This window comes from Mizuhopecten yessoensis, unplaced genomic scaffold (assembly GCF_002113885.1).
Source record: "Mizuhopecten yessoensis strain PY_sf001 unplaced genomic scaffold, ASM211388v2 scaffold2159, whole genome shotgun sequence".
Lineage (NCBI taxonomy): Eukaryota > Metazoa > Mollusca > Bivalvia > Pectinida > Pectinidae > Mizuhopecten > Mizuhopecten yessoensis.
The window spans coordinates 365,555-384,449 of NW_018404407.1; the positions used below are offsets into that span (position 1 = coordinate 365,555).

The window sequence follows — 18,895 nt, forward strand, 5'->3', positions numbered from 1 at the left end:
GCTATCTTCAAATTATAATAGTTACATGTCTGACTGTAGGGGAAGTAGCTATGAAGGTGAGGTCGGGGATCAGGTAGTCATGTACAGTGAAGGGCTTTCTTCAAATTCTAACAGTTACATGTCAGACTGTAGGGGAAGTCTAACCAGAGCAGCCTACTTCTTCAGTCGTATTTCTTTAATCCTGCCACCATATTCCTGAATTGAGTAACAGCTGGTTACGGGTACTTATTGTATAGGAAAGGGCCATTCCGTCCCTTAAAACACTGGTTACAGGTACTTACTGTATAGGAAAGGGCCATTCCGTCCCTTAAAACACCTTCTGGTTAATAAGACAATCCAACAGGATATGTGATGGCTGGATAAATGAGGCTCGTTTGAAATGATAGTTACACGTATTCCACTGAAGTAATTTTTAAAAAACATGATTACTTTTAAAGCAAGCCAATTCTAGTTAAAAGTGAATAAGTATTTTTTAAGAACCATTGGACAAACAAACAGAACCCATTAGAAGAAGAGACAGTAGCCACATACCTAACACTGCTGCCTGCCTTTATGGTCAATGGGGATAGATTTAACATGTCTGGCTTACATGGCCAGGCCCGGCTTTGGGTTCTCTTAAACATTGACTTTAGGTCCTTTTCTTAACTTAAATTTTCCACAGGAACAGTATTGCTTATGTTAAGGCAAAAAATTCTTCAAGCTGTATGTATGTTCAGGTCAAGTGGTTGGACTGCATACCCTACTGGTTGGAATAAAATAGCACTGGATTAATAAAAAAAACTTTGATGTTTTTCAAATCATTTTCCATATATCAGTCACTTTGATCTATTAATTATAACCACACATAGAATTGGGTAACAGCATCCAATTTCCTATGCTTAATTCATGACTAGCTTTGTTATATTAAGCACACGGGTGAACAGTTGTTTGTATTCTAACATCCACAGTATATAGGGTACACCGCTTTCTCCTCCACGATACCCAGTCATTACACACTCTGTCATCACTCACTTTGTAATCCATATGTTTGATATTCATCACAGGATTATGAATTAATTACCTGGTGACCTACACACTTTCTGTCAATGTTCATGAATATTTTGATATTGTGTATAACAAGAAGTTAAAACAGATTGTTCTACATCTTTAACATCAATTTAAATGTTCTTACCATTATTACTATTAGACTGGAACATTGTATATTTGTGAAATACTACAAAAAATATTTAATCTAAAATGACAGTAGTTTAAACATCATTAAGTAAATAAAAATATTTTACTCAGCTGCGTTTGGTAGTGAGGATGGCCCGCCATCCGTGTTTAAAGCGAAGGGATCTCCCGTGTCCTCGGGTACAGCCACGCCCACTTCTACATCGTCCTCACGCTCCCTCGACCGGCGCGCGTTACAGGAACAGGCCGACCTTGTCCGTGATGGTATCAGTCCTCTCCCCTTGGACAGCGATCTCCAGTACGAGGAGACAGAAAAGATGAGCAGTGTGCTACCCACAATGTGGTTAGGCTCACAAAGTGGCAGGTAAGACTGAGGCGTAACTAAGTAAAAACGTAAAATGGTCGGTGTGGATTCCCCGTCAATGTTTTTTATGAGTTGATATAACTGCTTGTCTTACATCATTAATCCTTGGGAATATGATGGATGTACTCTGCTGAAATTTAAATTTGTAAAAGGAATGCTAACATACTGTGACACCTGTCTAATCTGACACCCTGTGGGACACAATATGTTGGTCCAATAAACCTGTCAAATCTGACACCCTGTGGGACACAATAAACCTGTCTAATCTGACACCCTCAGTCACCCTGTGGGACACAATATGTTGGTCCAGTAAACCTGTCTACTCTGACACACTGTGGGACACAATAAAAATGTCTAATCTGACACCCTGTGAGATCACTTATAAGTCAAATTAATCTGTCTAATCTGTCACCCTGTGAGCCAACATATTGGTCAGATAAGACAGGATGTAAGATACTGAAGTGTAAATGTAGTGATGGTTTCTGTTTACAGTTTGTATGTACTTTCCTCGGTGGCCCAGTGGAGACGATGTAGTGACCAGACAAGTGTCACTATTATATGCCTTGTTTATATGTACTGGTATAGATAGAGTGATGGTTTCTGTTTACAGTTTGTATGTACATTCCTCGGTGGCCCAGTGGAGACGATGTCTACACTCCGTCAAACTCAGGGACTCCGTTCTCAACATTGTGTAAGTCATTGTAGTTTTATCACAGAAATTGTAAGTGATTGTAATTAGTATTGAAGTTTGTAATGTCACAGTAAAGACAATACATTGTCGGTTTTATTGACCAAATCTCATCATTTGGACTTCAAATTATATTTGTAATTTGGGGTCCTGATGTTTGAAGAATGTCAGAATAAACATACTCTCTAAATGATGATGGTGTCCTTGCAGTTGATGTCAAAGTGGGAATGATTTTGGTCTGATCACCTGTATGGAAATTTCAAACTTTATAGAAAGCTTTATCAATGGTTAACCAGGTTGTTCTGTACTTTTCTTGATATTTACAGACATCTGAAGGGACGAGTGCTAGCCGCCCTGGCTGACGGAACTGTAGCTATCTTCCACAGAGACACAGGTTAGTTAGAATATCTTCCACAGAGACCCAGGTTAGTAAGCACAGTTTCCTGTCATGTCAAGACCCTCTGTGCATCTGGGCCAGATAGAGTCATCAATTTAAAGCTCAACAAGCTTAGTTCATAATTGTTGTAAACTAAATAGAAGTTGATATTCATACACCAGAGGTAGCTTATGTTACATCTTTAAGGCACCGGAGGTAGCTTATGTTACATCTTTAAGGCACCGGAGGTAGCTTATGTTACATCTTTAAGGCACCAAGGGTAGCTTATGTTACATCTTTAAGGCACCAAGGGTAGCTTATGTTACATCTTTAAGGCACCAAGGGTAGCTTATGTTACATCTTTAAGGCACCAAGGGTAGCTTATGTTACATCTTTAAGGCACCAAGGGTAGCTTATGTTACATCTTTAAGGCACCAAGGGTAGCTTATGTTACATCTTTAAGGCACCAAGGGTAGCTTATGTTACATCTTTAAGGCACCAAGGGTAGCTTATGTTACATCTTTAAGGCACCAAGGGTAGCTTATGTTACATCTTTAAGGCACCAAGGGTAGCTTATGTTACATCTTTAAGGCACCAAGGGTAGCTTATGTTACATCTTTAAGGCACCAAGGGTAGCTTATGTTACATCTTTAAGGCACCAAGGGTAGCTTATGTTACATCTTTAAGGCACCAAGGGTAGCTTATGTTACATCTTTAAGGCACCAAGGGTAGCTTATGTTACATCTTTAAGGCACCAAGGGTAGCTTATGTTACATCTTTAAGGCACCAAGGGTAGCTTATGTTACATCTTTAAGGCACCAAGGGTAGCTTATGTTACATCTTTAAGGCACCAAGGGTAGCTTATGTTACATCTTTAAGGCACCAAGGGTAGCTTATGTTACATCTTTAAGGCACCAAGGGTAGCTTATGTTACATCTTTAAGGCACCAAGGGTAGCTTATGTTACATCTTTAAGGCACCAAGGGTAGCTTATGTTACATCTTTAAGGCACCAAGGGTAGCTTATGTTACATCTTTAAGGCACCAAGGGTAGCTTATGTTACATCTTTAAGGCACCAAGGGTAGCTTATGTTACATCTTTAAGGCACCAAGGGTAGCTTATGTTACATCTTTAAGGCACCAAGGGTAGCTTATGTTACATCTTTAAGGCACCAAGGGTAGCTTATGTTACATCTTTAAGGCACCAAGGGTAGCTTATGTTACATCTTTAAGGCACCAAGGGTAGCTTATGTTACATCTTTAAGGCACCAAGGGTAGCTTATGTTACATCTTTAAGGCACCAAGGGTAGCTTATGTTACATCTTTAAGGCACCAAGGGTAGCTTATGTTACATCTTGAAGGTACCAAGGGTAGCTTATTTTATATCTTTAAGGCACCAAGGGTAGCTTATTTTACAACTTTAAGGCACCAAGGGTAGCTTATGTTACATCTTTAAGGCACCAAGGGCAGCTTATTTTACATCTTTAAGGCACCAAGGGTAGCTTATGTTACATCTTGAAGGTACCAAGGGTAGCTTATTTTATATCTTTAAGGCACCAAGGGTAGCTTATTTTACAACTTTAAGGCACCAAGGGTAGCTTATTTTACAACTTTAAGGCACCAAGGGTAGCTTATTTTACAACTTTAAGGCACCAAGGGTAGCTTATTTTACAACTTTAAGGCACCAAGGGTAGCTTATTTTACAACTTTAAGGCACCAAGGGTAGCTTATTTTACAACTTTAAGGCACCAAGGGTAGCTTATTTTACAACTTTAAGGCACCAAGGGTAGCTTATTTTACAACTTTAAGGCACCAAGGGTAGCTTATGTTACATCTTGAAGGTACCAAGGGTAGCTTATTTTATATCTTTAAGGCACCAAGGGCAGCTTATGTTACAACTTTAAGGCACCAAGGGTAGCTTATGTTACATCTTGAAGGTACCAAGGGTAGCTTATTTTATAACTTTAAGGCACCAAGGGTAGCTTATTTTACAACTTTAAGGCACCAAGGGTAGCTTATTTTACAACTTTAAGGCACCAAGGGTAGCTTATTTTACAACTTTAAGGCACCAAGGGTAGCTTATGTTACATCTTGAAGGTACCAAGGGTAGCTTATTTTATATCTTTAAGGCACCAAGGGCAGCTTATGTTACATCTTTAAGGCACCAAGGGTAGCTTATGTTACATCTTGAAGGTACCAAGGGTAGCTTATTTTATATCTTTAAGGCACCAAGGGTAGCTTATTTTACAACTTTAAGGCACCAAGGGCAGCTTATTTTACAACTTTAAGGCACCAAGGGCAGCTTTAACATTTTGAATTATCAACATACTAGGGCAGCTTTTTTTGAACTACTGAATATTGTATATAAGATATGAAATGAAAAAAGAGGCAGAGATTTTGGAGACCTAAATAAGGCATTAATTCACTGCTGTTCAAAATAGATATATACATATATATGTGTGTACATGTGTGTGTGTGTGTGTTTTAAAGGGAAAATGCTTTGCATATGAATAACACCTTTCTATAAGTGTACAGGAATACTGGAGAATGTAGAAATAGTTAATAAAAGAGAGTTGTCTCCCTTTACAGAAGGTCAGTGGGATCTACAGAACTACCACCTCCTTGACCTGGGACGGCCTCACCACTCAATCCGCTGTATGACTGTGATAGCCAACAAACATGTCTGGTGCGGCTACCGCAACAAGATCCATGTTGTTGACCCAGAAAAAATGAACATAGAGGTATTGGTGTATTGCCTTCGACATTTTCTCCCACCACTTTATAAACATGACACCTATATTCCAGCCTCATGTAGAATCATGTAGGATATATGTACAACATCACACCACTGACCTGTAGTCCAGGATTGTAGTCCTCTTGTTTTAAGTTTAGTATTCAGATTCTTCCTATGTCATTTTCATTATAAATTCATATATTATTGAAAGTAATTTAGAAATATTTTCATATTTCTGTTATATATCTTGTCATAAACTAAATGTGTTTGAGCATCTGGCCAGCGGCGCCAGTTTGTATCTAATTCCTGTGTGTTCCTAAGGTAATATTTGTTGGTTGCTTTGTTCTGTTCAGATAAGTTTTAACTCGTACGTTTCAGAAAACATTTGATGCTCATCCGCGGAAGGAGAGCCAGGTACGACAAGTGGCCTGGCTAGGAGACGGAGTGTGGGTGTCCATCCGACTGGACAGTACCTTACGGCTGTACCACGCCTATACCCACGTACACCTTCAGGACGTCGACATAGAGCCCTACGTCAGTAAAATGTTAGGTAAACAGGTCTCTGTACCCATGTACACCTTCAGGACATCGACATATAGCCCTACGTCAGTAAAATGTTAGGTAAGCATGTCTCTGTACCCATGTACACCTTCAGGACATCGACATAGAGCCCTACGTCAGTAAAATGTTAGGTAAGCCTGTCTCTGTACCCATGTACACCTTTAGGACGTCGACAGAGAGCCTTACCTTAGTAAAATGTTAGGTAAGCATGTCTCTGTACCCATGTACACCTCTAGGACGTCAACATAGAGCCCTACGTCAGTAAAATGTTAGGTAAGCCTGTCTCTGTACCCAAGTACACCTTCAGGACGTCAACATAGAGCCCTACGTCAGTAAAATGTTAGGTAAGCAGGTCTCTGTACCCATGTACACCTTCAGGACATCGACATAGAGCCCTACGTCAGTAAAATGTTAGGTAAGTCTGTCTCTGTACCCATGTACACCTCTAGGACGTCGACAGAGAGCCCTACGTCAGTAAAATGTTTAAGTATCTCCCTGACTTTACCAACATACACCCACAAGACATTGAACTAGCGTTCTTCGTCATTTAACTGTTAAGTCTGCATATCATTGTCCTGAGGTTTTCAATTGTTCACAACATCTGAACAAAGTTGTCTCCCCTGTAGGTATGGGTTAGCTGGGCTTCTCCTTCGTACAGATCACTGCCATGTTGATCTCCTGTGATATAGAATTAACAGAGTTGTCTCCCCTGTAGGTACGGGTAAGATGGGCTTCTCCTTCGTACAGATCACGACCATGTTGATCTCCTGTTATATAGAATTAACACAGAGTTGTCTCCCCTGTAGGTATGGGTTAGCTTGGCTTCTCCTTCGTACAGATCACGGCCATGTTGATCTCCTGTAATATAGAATTAACATAGAGTTGTCTCCCATGTAGGTAGGGTAAGCTTGGCTTCTCCTTCGTACAGATCACGGCCATGTTGATCTCCTGTTATATAGAATTAACACAGAGTAGTCTCCCCTGTAGGTACGGGTAAGCTGGGCTTCTCCTTCGTACAGGTCCAAGCCATGTTGATCTCCTGTGATATAGAATTAACACAGCATTGTCTCCCCTGTAGGTACGGGTAAGCTGGGCTTCTCCTTCGTACAGATCACGGCCATGTTAATCTCCTGTGATATAGAATTAACACAGAGTTGTCTCCCCTGTAGGTACGGGTAAGATGGGCTTCTCCTTCGTACAGATCACGGCCATGTTAATCTCCTGTTATATAGAATTAACACAGAGTTGTCTCCCCTGTAGGTACGGGTTAACTGGGCTTCTCCTTCGTACAGATCACGGCCATGTTGATCTCCTCTTATATAGAATTAACACAGAGTTGTCTCCCATGTAGGTAGGGTTAGCTTGGCTTCTCCTTCGTACAGATCACGGCCATGTTGATCTCCTTTTATATAGAATTAACACAGAGTAGTCTCCCCTGTAGGTACGGGTTAACTGGGCTTCTCCTTCGTACAGATCACGGCCATGTTGATCTCCTCTAATATAGAATTAACACAGAGTTGTCTCCCATGTAGGTAGGGTTAGCTTGGCTTCTCCTTCGTACAGATCACGGTCATGTTGATCTCCTTTTATATAGAATTAACACAGAGTAGTCTCCCCTGTAGGTACGGGTAAGCTGGGCTTCTCCTTCGTACAGATCACGGCCATGTTGATCTCCTGCTATATAGAATTAACACAGAGTTGTCTCCCCTGTAGGTATGGTAAGCTGGGCTTCTCCTTCGTACAGATCACGGCCATGTTGATCTCCTGTGATATAGAATTAACACAGAGTTGTCTCCCCTGTAGGTACGGGTAAGCTGGGCTTCTCCTTCGTACGGATCACGGCCATGCTGATCTCCTGTAACCGTCTGTGGATAGGCACCGGGAATGGAGTTGTCATCTCTGTGCCTTTGTCAGAAAGTAAGTATACATCGTCCTCCTCCCTCAAATATCACTTCATTTTGTGTTTCAGTTAAGAGATTGTGGACACTAAAAGAGAAATATTTTTATATTCAATTCAAATAAAAGTTTTGTTGATATTTTTCTGAAACAGTTTTGATAAACAGATTAAATAATTGTGAAAATTGGTATTAAGCTTACATATTGGTAATGAATTATTAACACTATCTAAAAATTGAGAAACTAAATAAGATGGAATACAAGGTAATGTTAAAAGTGTGTAAAAGCAAAGTTGTATTAATTTGAACAGGTTTTAATGTAGCTGTTGATGGTATTTCTGGAAAGTATTCAACGATAAAAAATATGAAATGTGCTTGTTGAATTTACACTTGTGGAATATTAGGAAAAAACTATTTACAGTTTTTCATTTGGTTTGTTGCTAGGTAACAAAGTTTTATTTACCCCTTCCATTGCGTTACTAGGTAACAAACAGACTGTAACCACGGCCTCTAGTGGGGGTCGTCCCGGTGGTATTATCCGTGTGTATAGCGACAACAAGTCGGACAGCGTGACACCTGGTAGCTTCATCCCCTACTGCTCGATGGCTCAGGCCCAGTTGTCTTTCCACGGCCACCGCGATGCCGTCAAGTTCTTCGCCGCCGTTCCTGGTAAGTACATAGTTCATCACCGATATTTTTCCCCAATTTGACAAAAAAAGAACTTCACATGTTCCAGTTATACAGCATAACTATTATTTTCTTAATATGTTCTAATATACAACAGTGCTACAAGCTGACCGACTGACCCACAGGGCTCAGATAAAACCAGACAGAAGTTAAAAGGTTATAGACACAAACTTTTTCTTTTCATATTCAAGATATATCCCCCGAAATGTGCAGGAAAGTTCCTGTACAACTTGTAAGACATTTGTGAATAGCAAATTTCATTTCGTAGGCAAAGTACACAAAGAAAACTCCTTAAATGTTGAAATTTCCTGAAATGATTGTACAGTATTTGTGAATTCTGAGAACCCTACAGAATATACACTGTTGCAGTATTGGTATAATATTGTTAACGGCTGATTCTCAAAAAAATACCTATTTATGGTTGTCGTCTACTTGTCAGTCTCGAATCCTGCCATCAATATAACCTCACCAGGTACGTACGCCAACCCTCAGACAGCTCCTCTAAAACATTATCATGTTGAATCGCGACACACAGTATAAACCTTGTAGATCAAAGTGTAGGCATTATAAAGGAAGTTGTCGGTCGGAAGATATAAACACAGATAAAGCAATGGACTATTTTGAAAAAGGGGACCTAGATGTTGAGGGGGACTATACATTAAATGACAGGTTATCTCGAGGTGTTTCTGATGTGGACTGTTCTAATGCTTTTCCAACAATTTTGAAACTGTTTGTGTTTGATCCATCCATTGTTGGTTATCATGTTTAACCGGCTATAACCCAGCCTGTTTGTGTTTGATCCCTCCATTGTTGGTTATCATGTTTAACCGGCTATAACCCAGCGCTCTGTTCTTGCTTCATCTTACTTGATTTACTGTAAAGATGAGACTTGTATCTGACTATATCTGTATAGTACAGGCAGCTTAGTATCGTGTTGAACCATCCTCAGAAAAGGCACGCTTCAGCTTATCATCAGTAAAATTGATATTGATCCGTTGTCTCTCTCCATCCTTCGGACAAATGGTAAATGTTTGTACACAGTCCATACTGTTTGAAATGGACAGTGACCTGTGATAAGAAAATATTTCACTGTGTGAAACTTTCCTGCTAATACAGTAACTTGAAAGTACATTCATACCAAATTAACCAACACAAAATTAGTTAAAAGATTGAATGTAGAAATGGTAGTGTTTACAGTAAAACATCATGATAGTGTTTTATGTGAAGTTGTGGTCATGTGTGACCTCTCTTCCAACAGTATAAGGATTGTTTGGTGTGTGGAATTTCTGCCTTTCTCTGCCTCCTCTATACAAATAATAGCACCAGTGACCCTTTCTCTGTCTCCTAATACATGGCTTTGTGACTAAACGTTCCCTTTGGTAATAAGTAAAATGTGCTAGAACAGGGTTATCTAGAATGTCAAAGAAATTGAAAAAAACAACGAAGGTCACCATGGCTCTGATTATGGCACGAAGAAACCTGCAATTTTTACGTGGAAATAGAAAAACAAAATCATGTAAACTTAACTACAGGTTGAAGAAGCCTGGGTGAACAGGTAGAAGGGTGAATTTGTTAGAGCTTCTGCGTTAAATTTTGGAGTTTCTGCGCTTGACTGGATTTCTCCTTCATTCTTTAGTAGATGATACTCCAATCCCTAAACCCAGACGTAAACGAGGTAGGTACACATCCACTGTAGTTGACTATATATAACGCTGTGCACCTTATCTTACTCTACCCAGTACTACAGAACACAGTACTAGTGTAAGTGGAGACAACCAGCCTGTTGCGTATATATGCTGCTTTATCTCTGATAAAAATGTATCTTTTCCTTGACACAGCTTGTATTAGTTTTTTCCTGTATCATAACAATGGAGAAATTCCAGGTCCAGGAGGTACCAAGTATTTCTCCATTTCTTAAAATGCTGCAGATCTAGGACTAATTTTCATGGCCGTGTCAATTTTACAGTACAGGGATATGAATAGGTACTCTTTAAATTGAAAGTAACATCAAATGTTTTAGTTTGCTAATAAATATAGTACATATTGTACTTCAGCAAAAAAACTGCTAATGGAATAATTAATATGTTGAGGTTGTGTTTATAAGTGGATGTAGCGATACCTTATATCTGTGTAACGGTATATCAACGACCTCTGTGTTGTAAGATACGATTTAAACATACATGAACCATGCGTCCAAGTGCAAGTACATAAAACACAATTTACAGTTTACTTACCAGCAAACCCCTCTGAATAAAGATAAAATATCAACAACACATTTTATTCCATGTCTCTTTGATTTAGATTTATTTCCTATACAAATGCTCTAGTTACCTCCCCTCTTCCAATATCTTCAACCTTTCTGTATCAAATCTTTTATAAAGTATAATCAGAAATGATCTTTTTGATTCAGCTCTTATTTAAAGTTGTCGACCATTATATGTTAATTACATCTATGAGTATGACGAATGTTTTAAAAAAATCCTTTATTTAGTAACAAAAACAATACAATGTATGTTATATTCATGCAGAGCCCTTACAAGGCCAACAGAATCACTGAACTATACTAGGTCAGACATCTTTAGAATGTCAATATTGAATGACAATAACATATAGCTTTTTATAGCACTTGACCACCAAATACGTCAATCATAATAAATATTACAATGAAATGGTGATGGTCATGACAGATTGATGCATTTTAATTAAAGGGTTTTTCGTTCACCTGTCCGGTGATCAACAATGATGTCTGTCATCTGTCCTTCTGTCTTCTGTCTTCTGTCTGTCTGCCTGTCTTCCATCCATCTGTCCCACTGGGCAGCCGTCTGGCATCAACTTTTCTCTTTAACCTACTTTCTAGTATTTGGCATAAAGCATGCTTGGATGAATGACCTTGACACACTTTCAAGGTCACAGGGGTTTAATGTGTAAAAGCTTAGAAACAACTTCCCCTAAATAAACAAGGGGTTTACAGTGATGATGTTTTGCCTGTTGCCTGTTGGGATGAATGCTAATTAAGTTTGTTCAAAGCTACAAGGGGCATACCTGTTTAAACCTTTTGGGGATTAAAAAGACGGCCACTATTGGATCAAGTATTATGTGGGAAATCAGCTTTATATTTAAAAACTGACTTACATGTATAAAATTGGGGTTTCAAGATTACCCCCTATGGCCTCAGATAGGCTGCAACATTGAAAACTAATGCTTGGGTGGGGATTATTATATAAATATGACAGTGAATAATGTCAACCCGAGAAAATCATTGTCACCCGAGGCGAAGCCGAGGGTGACAATAGGTTTTTTAGGGTTGACAATATTCACTGTCACCTGCTAATGAATGTCATATCTATTTTGTTACACCAAACGTCTTTGTAGCTCAGAAACGGCAGCAAACCTTGATAATGACATCTTGTTTGTTGATAGTCTGCTGTTTACAATCGCTATCGCACCGGCGTTTGATAAAATTGGCTGTTGCCGTCAAACGTTCTTGTGACCATCACGGTGGGGAAACGAAGCTGTGAACGCACATTTTTCGCGCATGTGATATTTTTTACTGTCTCATGGCAATATCACCCGCGCCCCTTAAAACCAATGTATTTTCAGAGGGTGACAGAGATTTTTGTTTAATTTTTTCCCAACCAATCAAATAGCTAGAAATTCACTTGAGGTGTAACAATAGTATTTATCACATACCTGTTGAATCTTGTTATAGTAATACAAGCAATTTTCAGACCATGAAATACAACGTTCTGTATTGCACACCTACTAGCCTGTACTACTTTTTATGGAAATTCCCCTGTTCATGGCGAACTGAAAAATTCACGGTATTTGCAAAAAATATTAAAGTTTATAAATCTTTGTATCGATCTCTATTAAATACGGAAGGTATGTAATAAAAACAAGACCACACTCCGCGCACTCGTGAATATATTCATCCGCGCAATAATCTCGTGCTTTCTGATCCGTTAGAAAAATTCAGCTTACAGTTCTAGTTAGTTTCTGTGCACTTACATGTATATAATCCTCTATAAGCATTTATATAGCATGTCCTGCAGGACTAGATAAATTCCACACGTTTACTAATTGTAGTTTGAAACTTTCAGTATATACTGTGAACACAAAGAGGAATATTTTTAAGTGATGTTAATGCTACGATCTGTGCACATTCAGACTTTATTTACTGACTAAAATTTAAATTTCAGACAGTTATCTACTAACTAATTATGTGTTTAAATATCATTTTGCAAATTTGACATGGAAATAGGGTAGAATTTTCATGTAAACTTAAAGATAGGTTGAAGAGCCTGGCTGAATAGGCGGAAGGGTTAATTTGTTTGGAGTTTCTGCGCTTGACTGGATTTCTCCTTCATTCTTTAGTAGATGATACTCCAATCCCTAAACCCAGACGTAAACGAGGTAGGTCAGCACCCAGTATAGCTACACATTACAAGTAGTGGCACAGAACACGGTGTAAGGGGAGACAACCACTCTGTAGTGTATAATCCTGATCTATCTCTCTGGTGAAATGTATCTCTTCCTTGTCACAGCTTGTATCAGGGTCCTATATCATGATAATATCCCATTATGGAGGGACTGTTATAATGATATAGAAATTGAAATACATTTTAATAACACAACCACTTGTAACAGAACAATTAGATATATATACTAGTGCATGCAGAGCCCATACAAGGCCAACAGAATTACTAAATACAGGTCAGATATCTTAGAATGTTAACTTTGGGTATTTATATCTTCTGCCTGAATGGTTAAATGTAACAACTAGATATAGCTATTGATAGCACATCACCACTGGCACCAAATACATGAATTATTTGTATTACAATGAACGGTGATATATGACAGATGGATTGATTTTAATTTAAAGGGTGAAATCCTAATATAATGTAATAGCCTAAAAAGAATCATCTGGCATAGCACAAAAAATAAAACAGGCTTTGAAAGGAACTAAAAAGAGGCAAGCTATTTTGTGAGAGCTCATACATATTCTGCTCAATATCCAAGTGTATTATGTCAGCTATATTATATAACAATGCGGGGACCTGTTGTTGGAGAACACTATTTACCCTGCAATGAGTGCCAGAGCCAATACATAATCTCTGACTCAAAGTAGCAGGGTGGGCTTATTACAGGACAGTGATATAACATGGTTGGCATTTTTAGGTCACCTGGCCTGGTGCGCCGTCTGGCCGTTGTCCGGCATCAATATTTTACTTTAAACAACTTCTTTTGAATAACCAAAATCCCCAGGGTGATGATATTTAGCCAGTAGTATGCTGGAATGAAGGGCTACCAAGTTTGTTCAAATGAATGACCTTGAATTATATTCAATGTCACAGGGGTCAATTGTCTTAAAAAAAAAATCAAAAAAAAATCTGAATAACCAAGAGGCCCAGGATGTAGCCTAGGTATTTGGCCAGTAGTATGCTGGGATGAAGGGCTACCAAGTTTGTTCGAATGAATGACCTTGACATTTATTCAAGGTCACAGGATCAAATACGGTGAAAATCTTTAAACAACATCTTCTCATGAGTTACCAAAAGGCTCAGAATGGTGATATTTAGCCAGTAGCATGCTTGGATGAAGGGCTATCAATCTTTTTTGTTTGAATGTCCTTGGCCCACTTTTAAGGTCACATTTGGCCAAATATGTATAAACATTTAAATGACCTAATCTCAATAAACAAAAGGATAGGTAGGTGATATTTTGCAAGTTGCATCCTGAGATGAAGGGCTATAAAATTGGTTCAATATAATGACCTTGTTCGACTTTCAAGGTCACAGGGGTGAAATGTTTTTAAATCTTTTAACAGGTTCTTTTGAATGACTTATAGTCATAAATAGTGATATTTTGCCTGTAGCTTTATTTTTGATCACTTTTGAGGTTACAAGTGTGAGATTGATACCAGGTGAGCGATGCAGGCCAATTGGGCCTCTTGTTATGAAAGTGAAATAAACATGGATAAATATAGTATAATGGGAGATGAAAAAATAATGCTGCTGCCACTTTTACTGCAGAAGGAGAAAATCAGGGGTTTAGGATGGGGCCCCCATTATAACATTTACAGTAATTTTTCAGTAGGTTGATGATCTGGATGGGGGCGCCATTATAATATTTACGGTAATTTTTCAGTAGGTTGATGATCTAACTTCAGCTTTATAGTCCACTGAAGAAGAAACAGAAGTTGAATAAAGTATAACGTGACTTTATATAGCACTGGCCTGTCATTATGTTGGGGACGGTTTAGGATATTGTGATCCATGGAGGATGGCGTGTACATGTGTAATGTAAGTTTTATGGCTAGCAATTACTATCAAACAGAATGTATTATCACCACAAAATCTATTTATAGATATTTTTTCTATTTTTATGACCTCAGAAAATGAATCCTAATACAAGTTATCTGATTAAATCTAGTTATTTTGTTGTATAATTAGGTATATCTGTTAGCAATCAAACGGTTGTCATGGTAACCGGGCTACATTGTCTAATACTAGTAATGTTAGAATGTTGGTGAACCTCCTATGTTGTTCGTAGGTAGTTACGATCTGTCCTCCTCTTCATTAGCAAGATTGTATTCATCTCGTCACGATGCTCTCTTTCTCTCTGTCATGATAAATAATGTGAAATTCTCGTGTGTTTATAAAGGATCACGAAAGATCAAACCAAAGTAATGTTTCCTCAGACGTTAGGGATTTGAAGTGATTGTTATTTGCTAATGATGTGCTTCACCTAGCAGAAATACACATTCTAGACACAGTCTGGTTGTTACTTTGTCAAAAGTAAAATCCATTAAAATTTAATCAGCACTGCAATAATCATAAGTCGATAGGATCAAGGTGTTGATCTCATTCTAGTGGTACTTGTACATCAAGGTGGTGATCTCATTCTAGTGGTACCTGTACATCAAGGTGTTGATCCCATTCTAGTGGTACTTGTAAATCAAGGTGTTGATCTCATTTTATTGGTACTTGTACATCAAGTTGTTGATCTCATTCTAGCGGTACTTGTACATCAAGGGGTTGATCTCATTCTAATGGTACTTGTACCTCAAGGTGTTCATCTCATTCTAGTGGTAACCTTGTACATCAAGGTGTTGATCTCATTCTAGTGGTACTTCAACATCTAGGTGTTGATCTCATTCCAGTGGTACTTGTACATCAAGGTGTTGATCTCATTCTAGTGGTACTTGAATGAGATCAACACATTGATGTGCAAGTACCACTAGAATGAGGTCAACTCCTTGATGTTGAAGTACCACTAGAATTAGATCAACACCTTGATGTACAAGGTGTTGATCTCATTCTAGTGGTACTTGTACATCAAGGTGTTGATCTCATTTTAGTGGTAACCTTGTACATCAAGGTGTTGATCTCATTCTAGTGGTAACCTTGTACATCAAGGTGTTGATCTCATTCCAGTGGTACTTGTACATCAATGTGTTGATCTCATTCTAGTGGTACTTGAACATCATTGTTGATCTCATTCTAGTGGTACTTCAACATCAAGGTGTTGATCTCATTCTAGTGGTACTTGTACATCAAGGTGTTGATCTCATCTAGTGGTACTTCAACATCAAGGAGTTGACCTCATTCTAGTGGTACTTGTACATCAAGGTGTTGATCTCGTTCTAGTGGTACTTGTACATCAAAGTGTTGGTCTCATTCTAGTGGTACTTGTACATCAAGGTGTTGATCTCATTCTAGTGGTACTTGTACATCAAGGTGTTGATCTCATCTAGTGGTACTTCGACATCATGGTGTTGATCTCATTCTAGTGGTACTTGTACATCAAGGTGTTGATCTCATTCTAGTGGTACTTCTACATCAAGGTGTTGATCTCATTCTAGTGGTACTTGTACATCAAGGTGTTGATCTCATTCTAGTGGTACTTGTACATCAAGGTGTTGATCTCATTCTAGTGGTACTTGTACATCAAGGTGTTGATCTCATTCTAGTGGTACTTGTACATCAAGGTGTTGATCTCATTCTAGTGGTACTTGTACATCAAGGTGTTGATCTCATTCTAGTGGTACTTCAACATCTAGGTGTTGATCTCATTCCAGTGGTACTTGTACATCAAGGTGTTGATCTCATTCTAGTGGTACTTGTACATCAAGGTGTTGATCTCATTCTAGTGGTACTTGTACATCAAGGTGTTGATCTCATTCTAGTGGTACTTGTACATCAAGGTGTTGATCTCATTCTAGTGGTACTTGTACATCAAGGTGTTGATCTCATTCTAGTGGTACTTGTACATCAAGGTGTTGATCTCATTCTAGTGGTACTTGTACATCAAGGTGTTGATCTCATTCTAGTGGTACTTGTACATCAAGGTGTTGATCTCATTCTAGTGGTACTTCAACATCAAAGTGTTGATCTCATTCTAGTGGTAACCTTGTACATTAAGTTGTTGATCTCATTCTAGTGGTACTTGTACATCAAGGTGTTGATCTCATTCTAGTGGTACTTGTACATCTAGGTGTTGATCTCATTCTAGTGGTACTTCAACATCAAGGTGTTGATATCATTCTAGTGGTACTTGTACATCTAGGTGTTGATCTCATTCTTGTGGTACTTCAACATCAAGATGTTGATGTCATTCTAGTGGTACTTGTACATCAAGGTGTTGATCTCTTTCTAGTGGTACTTCAACATCAAGGTGTTGATCTCATTCTAGTGGTAACCTTGTTTTGTGGTATCAATTTCTCTGCCAATTATCAGTGGTAATATTTTTGTGGTGATTTTAGTTTGAGTGTTATATTTGAACTCCCATAACAGCTACAGGTCTCATCACTCCCATAACTGTGGTTAATATAATCAGCCCTTTTCCACTCGTCCATTGGGTTAGTAAACCCAACTTTCACTTGACCACAGACCAAATATAACCATGGTTTTTCTTGTCCTTGAAAATATAAAGCTGTATTAAAATAATCTATATGTTGAAAAAAAACGTATTTGTCTGCTGAGGAAAGCTGTGCCACTCTACTCTGCAGTGGCAGCAGGCCATCAGTGCAAGGAGCTGCCACCTTTGTGGCAGGGTAAGCATCAATCCTGCCACTTAGTAAGACCTTGTACAGGATAGGCAGTACCTTGACAGGAGCCAATACATCACCAGCCTGGAGGAGCTGGGTAACTGAGCCGCTCACAGATTAGAGACGCTGGCTCTGGGTCTCCAGTCGTCTGCAGTGAATGATTTCCTGTCAAACAGATGGTAGACTTGTTCGTGGTAACGTGTCGCAGACCCTTTTTCCATCACATGTCCGTCCCGTCTGCTGTCCACCAACTCCTTACCACAGCAGCGCTTCGTATGATTTAACATTGTATTATTATCACACAAATCATTTACTGTCACATGGTTCACATCTTTTACATCAATTCGCTGCAGGCAACGTCAATTTTTTTTCATTTTCAGGAACCATACATCTTGTGGTTGCAAACTGCCAATATCCTACCATTCTGATGTGTATTTATAGATAAAGGACAACCAAATTGGGCAATAAACAATGTTCTTCACGTTGCTGAATTTGTATACATCATTTACCTGCAATGTTTAAATTTCCTTATTAGTCTGAAATAAAGAAGTTTAATGAAACTATTTACTGGCTACCATAACTGAAGACATGAAGAGTATTATCGATCAAAATCTTATGAAAATAATCTTCAAAGGCAAAAATAATCAGGAGTGTTTTATTATTGATGGTGTAACAGAAGCGAAATAAAGCCTACCTGGATTGATAGCATGTTGATCCTCTTAGGGCCAGGATATCAGAGTAACGGAGGGGAATTCCTCTTAGGGCAAGGATATCAGAGTAACGGAGGGGAATTCCTCTTAGGGCCAGGATATCAGAGTAACGGAGGGGAATTCCTCATAGGGCCAGGATATCAGACGATTAAGTAACGGAGGGGAATTCCTCTTAGGGCCAGGATATCAGAGTAACGGAGGGGAATTCCCCTTAGGGCCAGGCTATCAAACGATTAAGTAACGGAGGGGAATTCCTCTGAGGGCCAGGATATCAAACGATTAAGTAACGGAGGGGAATTCCTCTTAGGGCCAGGATATCAGAGTAACGGAGGGGAACTTCTTAGGGCCAGGATATCAAACTATTAAGTAACAGTGGGGAATTCCTCTTTGGGCCAGGATATCAGAGTAACGGAGGGAAATTCCTCTTAGGGCCAGGATATCAGAGTAACGGAGGGGAACTTCTTAGGGCCAGGATATCAAAGTAACGGAGGGGAATTCCTCTTAGGGCCAGGATATCAGAGTAACGGAGGGGAATTCCTCTTAGGGCCAGGATATCAGAGTAACGAAGGGGAATTCCTCATAGGGCCAGGATATCAGACGATTAAGTAACGGAGGGGAATTCCTCTTAGGGCCAGGATATCAGAGTAACGGAGGGGAATT

At 39.0% G+C, this 18,895-nt stretch overlaps 1 protein-coding gene across 17 annotated transcripts in view; it reads left to right on the forward strand.

The window, feature by feature from the left end:
- Positions 1 to 18,895, forward strand: part of LOC110445277 (C-Jun-amino-terminal kinase-interacting protein 3-like) — a 103,165-nt gene that overhangs the window by 53,077 nt on the left and 31,193 nt on the right. For 13 of the 17 annotated variants that reach the window (XM_021489800.1, XM_021489812.1, XM_021489809.1 and 10 more), the window contains 9 exons: positions 1,285 to 1,534; positions 2,145 to 2,225; positions 2,549 to 2,616; positions 5,186 to 5,337; positions 5,709 to 5,880; positions 7,695 to 7,808; positions 8,270 to 8,455; positions 8,913 to 8,945; positions 12,848 to 12,886. In XM_021489800.1, coding sequence (XP_021345475.1) covers positions 1,285 to 1,534; positions 2,145 to 2,225; positions 2,549 to 2,616; positions 5,186 to 5,337; positions 5,709 to 5,880; positions 7,695 to 7,808; positions 8,270 to 8,455; positions 8,913 to 8,945; positions 12,848 to 12,886 — 1,095 coding nt within the window. Of the gene's footprint in view, positions 1 to 1,284; positions 1,535 to 2,144; positions 2,226 to 2,548; positions 2,617 to 5,185; positions 5,338 to 5,708; positions 5,881 to 6,878; positions 6,994 to 7,694; positions 7,809 to 8,269; positions 8,456 to 8,912; positions 8,946 to 10,109; positions 10,149 to 12,847; positions 12,887 to 18,895 lie in introns of those variants that run through there. The other 4 variants (XM_021489807.1, XM_021489804.1, XM_021489811.1 and 1 more) reach the window with 4 other exon arrangements.